The sequence below is a fragment of the Electrona antarctica genome (assembly GCF_951216825.1).
Source record: "Electrona antarctica genome assembly, chromosome: 16".
Classification (NCBI taxonomy): domain Eukaryota; kingdom Metazoa; phylum Chordata; class Actinopteri; order Myctophiformes; family Myctophidae; genus Electrona; species Electrona antarctica.
In genome coordinates, this window is record NC_136797.1 from 2,348,059 (window position 1) to 2,354,751 (window position 6,693).

Below are 6,693 nucleotides of genomic sequence, written 5' to 3' on the forward strand. Positions count from 1 at the left end.
AGCAGATCTACAAGCTCGTAGCGCGGCACCGAGTGCCGCGCTACGAGCTTGTATATCTGCTATTTTTGAAAAATCGTGAAAATGTGGCGCAAATCTTTGAATATATATATTCTTTCAGAGCGAACTTTTTTACTCAAATCTTTTTTTCACATTACATTTTTCCGATTAAAAACAATAGCAGATCTACAAACTCGTAGCGCTGCACTCGGTGCCGCGCTACGAGTTTGTAGATCTGCTATTTTTCAATAGCTAAAGTATAACATAATGCTTAAAACACCAAAAGGGGTTCCCGCCCAGAATGTCTTAATCACACAGTTAACAGTGTGCTAGGAGGCTATAACCAGGCCTACATTACAGTTAGGGTTGGGATTCGGAACGGGTCCGTTTCAGACCCGGTTCCGACATTGCGGATCCTTTTTTTTATTAACGGTTCCCCAAACGGTTCTCATCAGTGGTGATTTAGCTCCGCTGTGTCTGTGTGTGCAGCAGAGCCTGGGGTGACGTCACCCCACCTACATGAGGGAGTGAGTGAGGTCGGGGAGGATACGCCCACTGTTCTGTGCATTCAGCGACCGGTCAGCGCCGCGGAGCGAGCGGGACAGTATGGTCGAAGAGATCTCCAAAGTGTGATTAACCCATTTTGACCTGAGATCAGATTCTAAAAATGTCTTCTACATCCTGACAGTTTTCTGAAGCTATGTCTATGTCAGTCGTTCTTCGATTTTTCAAAAATAGCAGACCTACAAGCTCGTAGCGCGCCACTTGGTGGCGCGCTACAGGCGAGGGAGCGAGTGTAGTCGAGGGAGGCGAGTGTAGTCGAGAGCAGGGAGGGAGGCGAGTGTAGTCGAGAGCAGGGAGGGAGGCGAGTGTAGTCGAGGGAGTCGAGGGAGGCGAGTGTAGGCGAGAGCAGCGTGGAAGTGGTTAACAGCCCCGTACATCCTGCCTCTGTAAGAAGTGGAACGGAAACACTTAGAACAATGTTCACCATGGGCGATCGACTACCGTGAACCACACGGTTGAAGAGAGAGAGAGAGAGAGAGAGAGAGAGAGAGAGAGAGAGAGAGAGAGAGAGAAAGAAAGAGAGAGAGAGAGAGAGAAAGAGAGAGAAGAAAGAAAGAGAGAGAAGAGAGAGAGCGAGAGAGAAGAGAGAGAGAGAGAGAAAGAAAGAGAGAGAGAGAGAGAGAAAGAGAGAGAAGAAAGAAAGAGAGAGAAGAGAGAGAGCGAGAGAGAGAGAGAGAGAGATAGAGGGCTTGTGTCACTCACCCATATAAAACTCACTTTCATAAAGCTGCCTTTAATATACCCCAGAGACATCTAATAGAAGAGTTGCGACATTGAGGGGGCAGAAAACAGCCTGGTCACATGGTTCATGTACTCGTGCGACGGTGCGAGCCCATAGACTACAATGCATTCCGTAAACTTCCGGTTGTCCCCATTTGAAGCCTTCAAATATAGGGACAAACCAAAAATCATAACATTGTCTTTTAGTTCTACTGGATCTCTTCCAATATACGGCAGCCTAATATACGGCAACCTTCCCCGTGTTTCTTCACTAATATACGGCAACCTTCCCCGTGTTTCTTCACTAATATACGGCAACCTTCCCCGTGTTTATTCACTGGTCCGATCCAGAAGAACACAGTTTCCCTTCTTCTCTGGAGTCCTGCCTCAAAGCAGACCAGAGGTAGAAATCTGTCCCTGATGTCATCGCCATGGGGACACAGGCATCAGTAAAGCAGGAACTGGGGATGGCAATGAAGGACCGGGAAGTAATAATGTGAAATCCACGATCTCTACCACGGTCGAAAAATGATGAATGATGAGTTCTACTGGATCTTTTCTCCGCTAGTCCCTCCCTGACATTTAGTTCTACTGGATCTCTTCTCCACTAGTCCCTCCCTGACATTTAGTTCTACTGGATCTCTTCTCCACTAGTCCCTCCCTAACATTTAGTTCTACTGGATCTATTCTCCACTAGTCCCTCCCTAACATTTAGTTCTACTGGATCTCTTCGCCACTAGTCCCTCCCTAACATTAGTTCTACTGGATCTCTTCTCCACTAGTCCCTCCCTAACATTTAGTTCTACTAGATCTCTTCTCCACTAGTCCCTCCCTAACATTTAGTTCTACTGGATCTCTTCTCCACTACTCCCTCCCTAACATTTAGTTCTACTGGATCTCTTCTCCGCTAGTCCCTCCCTGACATTTAGTTCTACTGGATCTCTTCTCCACTAGTCCCTCCCTAACATTTAGTTCTACTGGATCTCTTCTCCACTAGTCCCTCCCTGAAATTTAGTTCTACTGGATCTCTTCTCCACTAGTCCCTCCCTAACATTTAGTTCTACTGGATCTCTTCTCCACTAGTCCCTCCCTGACATTTAGTTCTACTGGATCTCTTCTCCGCTAGTCCCTCCCTAACATTTAGTTCTACTGGATCTCTTCGCCACTAGTCCCTCCCTAACATTTAGTTCTACTGGATCTCTTCTCCGCTAGTCCCTCCCTAACATTTAGTTCTACTGGATCTCTTCTCCGCTAGTCCCTCCTGACATTTAGTTCTACTGGATCTCTTCTCCACTAGTCCCTCCCTAACATTTAGTTCTACTGGATCTCTTCTCCACTACTCCCTCCCTAACATTTAGTTCTACTGGATCTCTTCTCCGCTAGTCCCTCCCTGACATTTAGTTCTACTGGATCTCTTCTCCACTAGTCCCTCCCTAACATTTAGTTCTACTGGATCTCTTCTCCACTAGTCCCTCCCTGAAATTTAGTTCTACTGGATCTCTTCTCCACTAGTCCCCCCCTAACATTTAGTTCTACTGGATCTCTTCTCCACTAGTCCCTCCCTGACATTTAGTTCTACTGGATCTCTTCTCCGCTAGTCCCTCCCTAACATTTAGTTCTACTGGATCTCTTCTCCACTAGTCCCTCCCTAACATTTAGTTCTACTGGATCTCTTCTCCGCTAGTCCCTCCCTGACATTTAGTTCTACTGGATCTCTTCGCCACTAGTCCCTCCCTAACATTTAGTTCTACTGGATCTCTTCTCCGCTAGTCCCTCCCTGACATTTTAGTCTAGTTTTTGTCAATATATTTAGTCTCAGTTTTAGCTTAGTTTTCAGAGAAAAAAAAAATCACACCCGTGTGAAGTGAGTGGTGCAACTACGTGTGGGGGTCCCTGGAAGTTCCAGACCCCCAGGAACGCGCCCAGGGGGCCGGGCCCGATTCCGGCGAGCCGACCCGCGTCCGAAACTGTACTGTCACTGTACTGTACTGGCACACCCGAAATCATCATATATACAGTTAATATGTGCGTGTGTGTGTGTTAGGTTGCGCACAGGTGGTGAAAAACAACCATGCTGTTTTGTGCTCATACCCAGCCAGGCACCCAGCCACACATAGCTCCGTAAGGGAGTGGTTGCACCGCTCAAAAAGGCAGTAGACGAACAATTTTCGTCATGGTTTTAGTGGAGGAAGTCAACTGCTCTACACTAACGATCAGCTCTGCTAGGCTGCAATTTGGACAGAATGTTGGCCGCGTTATGAGTCATCATATAATAGTCAGAGTTCCGGGAAGCGCTCGCCGTGCGTGCATGTGGTTACCATGGTTACCATGGCGCATGTGGTTACCACGTGTCGGGAGGCAAACACCACATCAACCAGGTTGGAGTACACTTTACCGTAACATGGTAACTGGTGCATTTATATGGCGCTTTTTATCCAATACAGGGCGCTTTACATAGATTGTGCTTTACATTCACACACCTTTACATAGATTGTGCTTTACATTCACACACCTTTACATAGATTGTGCTTTACATTCACACACCTTTACGTAGATTGTGCTTTACATTCACACACCTTTACATAGATTGTGCATTACATTCACCCATTCACACACACATTCACACACCTTTACATAGATTGTGCATTACATTCACCCATTCACACACACATTCACACACCTTTACATATTGTGCATTACATTCACATATTCACACACACATTCACACCTTTAAATAGATTGTGCATTACATTCACCCATTCACACACACATTCACACACCGATGGTGGAGGAAACCATGCAAGGCACCAACCTGCACATCGGGAGCAATCAGGGGTTCAGAGTCTTGCTCAAGGACACTTCAACACTAACTCTGGGGGAGCCCACAGGGATCGAACTGGGGAACTGGGGATGTGTTCTGCCCCCCCCCCCCCCCCTCCCCCCCCATCAAACCATATGGACTTCAATTGGAAATGAATTGGAGCGGCCATTTAAACACATACACAAGACAGACACAAGACAGGTGTCTTGAATGTGTGAACGCAGCCCAGTAAGGCCACCCCCCACCCCCCCCCCCCCCCCCCTCCTGGTGCTGCGGCCATCTTGGAAACTAAAACATGAAACCTTGAAATGAAACGGTTTGGGAACCAACCACTGCATTAGAAAATAAAAACATTAAAAATCACTCGTAAAAAAGTTCCGACTCACCCTGTTCGGAGTCGGACTCGTCCGTCTCAGCGCCGCGGGGGGAGGAGGGGGTGGGCGGGGCCACGGGTAAGGGCCTGAGGGGGCGGGGCTTGGGCGTGGGCGGGGCCGTCCACTTCCTCCCGACGTACTCCACGTAGGTCCCGGGGAAGTCCCCGGTCTCCTGCGTGCTGAGGTTGAGGCCGGGCAGCCAGCCCAGCTCCTCGGGCCTCTCCTCCAGGCCGGGGCTGTACCCGGCGCCGCTGCTGCCCAGCGCCTCCAGGGCGGCCCGGCCCACCGTCAGCAGGTCGCCCACGCGCAGGTCCATGTCCTCCTCGCGCTCCTTCCTGTAGTCGTACAGCGCCCGGTACTGGTAGCCCTCGGCGCTTATTTCCATGACAACGGCGGTAATGTGTTCCTTTGGTTAAAAACTAAACTAGACCTCGTCGTGCCCGTCGGCCAACCGGCCTACTAGAGAACTAAACTAGACCTCGTCGTGCCCGTCGGCCAACCGGCCTACTTGAGAACGATGCAACTTGGGGACCTAATAATACCCCGTTGTCAACTTGTCACAGCACCCGTTTTTAACTGTCTGTCTGTGTCCCACATGGAGATCTCTGTATCTACCTGTCTGTGTCCCACATGGAGATCTCTGTATCTACCTGTCTGTGTCCCACATGGAGATCTCTGTATCTACCTGTCTGTGTCCCACATGGAGATCTCTGTATCTACCTGTCTGTGTCCCACATGGAGATCTCTGTATCTACCTGTCTGTGTCCCACATGGAGATCTCTGTATCTACCTGTCTGTGTCCCACATGGAGATCTCTGTATCTACCTGTCTGTGTCCCACATGGAGATCTCTGTATCTACCTGTCTGTGTCCCACATGGAGATCTCTGTATCTACCTGTGTCTGAAGAGGGCAAACTGACTGACTGTGAAAAGTGGACTGTGTGGATTTAGGTTTAGGCTGATTTAGGCCCACTGGTAAATAACCGCACCCCGTGTGCGAACTGTGTGTCACCAATCAGGAGTCAATCAGCAGTCAAGCTGCAGGGGTCAATAGGTCGTGGTACAGACCGACAGACAGACGTACACACAAAGCTGTTCCTTGGAGCGTCTAGCACCCTGCAAAAAGAAAAAAGATCAGAAAAGCCGTTTGACCAACTGGCGTTGCTTTACGCGGTCGCGATCTCGTCCGTCACTATGTGGACGAGGAGTCCAAACGGTTTGTGTTTGTGTTTTTTTTAGGACAAACTAGACTAACGTCTTCAGCGTGCGTGGTGTGGTGTGGTGTGGGTATTTCCAGAGGTTGTTAGGTCGTTTGGCTCATTTATTCCCGCGCGCGGTGTTGGTGGACGGTCCAGGGAATCCTCTCAGTCCCGCTGTGTGGTCGCTGCACGTCCATGGGCCCGCAGCAGCAGCAGCGCCCCCCAGGGGCCGAGCCACGCCTGCAACAGAGACAGACCACAAAGTGCATGAGCGCGTGAGGCAGTGTTGAGTCCGTCGACTAAAACTAAGACGAAATATGTTCGTCGACTACCTTTTTTTCCACTGACGAAAACTAAAAGCTGTGACGACTAAAACTATGACTAAATGTACTGACAATGTTGTCAACAAATACAAACTAGACTAAAATGTTAGGAAGGGACTAGTGGACAAGAGATCCGGTATAAGTTATTTTACACTTGGGTGCATGCTGAAAATAGCAGATCTACAAGCTCACAACGTGTCGCTCTGCGACACGTTGTGAGCTTGTAGATCGGCTATTTTCAGCAAGTGTAAAATCAGCCATTATGATGCCATCAAGGCCCATCAAAATACCCTTTTATTTGAAATCAACTGTAGATTTAGCCGACTAAAACTAGACTAACACTTATACATTCCAGGTGACTAAAATGTGACTCAAACCAAATGAAAACTATTCAAGAGACTAAATGACTAAAACTAAAATCTAAATTTGCTGCCAAAAACAACACTAGCGTGAGAGGGAGCTGTTTCGGATGTTATCTCCGGATTTAACCCATTCAGACCTGAGATCAGATTCTAAAAATGTCTTCTACATCCTGACAGTTTTCTGAAAAAGCTATGTTTCGATGTCAGTCGTTCTTCGATTTTTCAAAAATAGCAGACCTACAAGCTAAGCATAACATAATGCTAACACCAAAAGGGGTCCACGCCCAAAATGGGTTAACCCAGTTAGACCTGAGGCAGATTCTAAAAGAAGAA

At 48.3% G+C, this 6,693-nt stretch overlaps 1 protein-coding gene across 1 annotated transcript in view; it reads right to left on the minus strand.

Moving 5' to 3' along the window:
- The window catches only part of LOC306939914 (phosphatidylinositol 3-kinase regulatory subunit alpha-like), a gene marked incomplete at its 3' end in the record, with an annotated part of 90,474 nt that extends 85,427 nt beyond the window's left edge, over positions 1-5,047 (minus strand). Inside the window, exon 1 of the mRNA XM_079524724.1 lies at positions 4,489-5,047. Coding sequence (XP_079380850.1) covers positions 4,489-4,861 — 373 coding nt within the window. The 5' untranslated portion in view covers positions 4,862-5,047. The remainder of the gene's footprint in view (positions 1-4,488) is intronic.
- Positions 5,048-6,693: the final 1,646 nt, after the last annotated feature.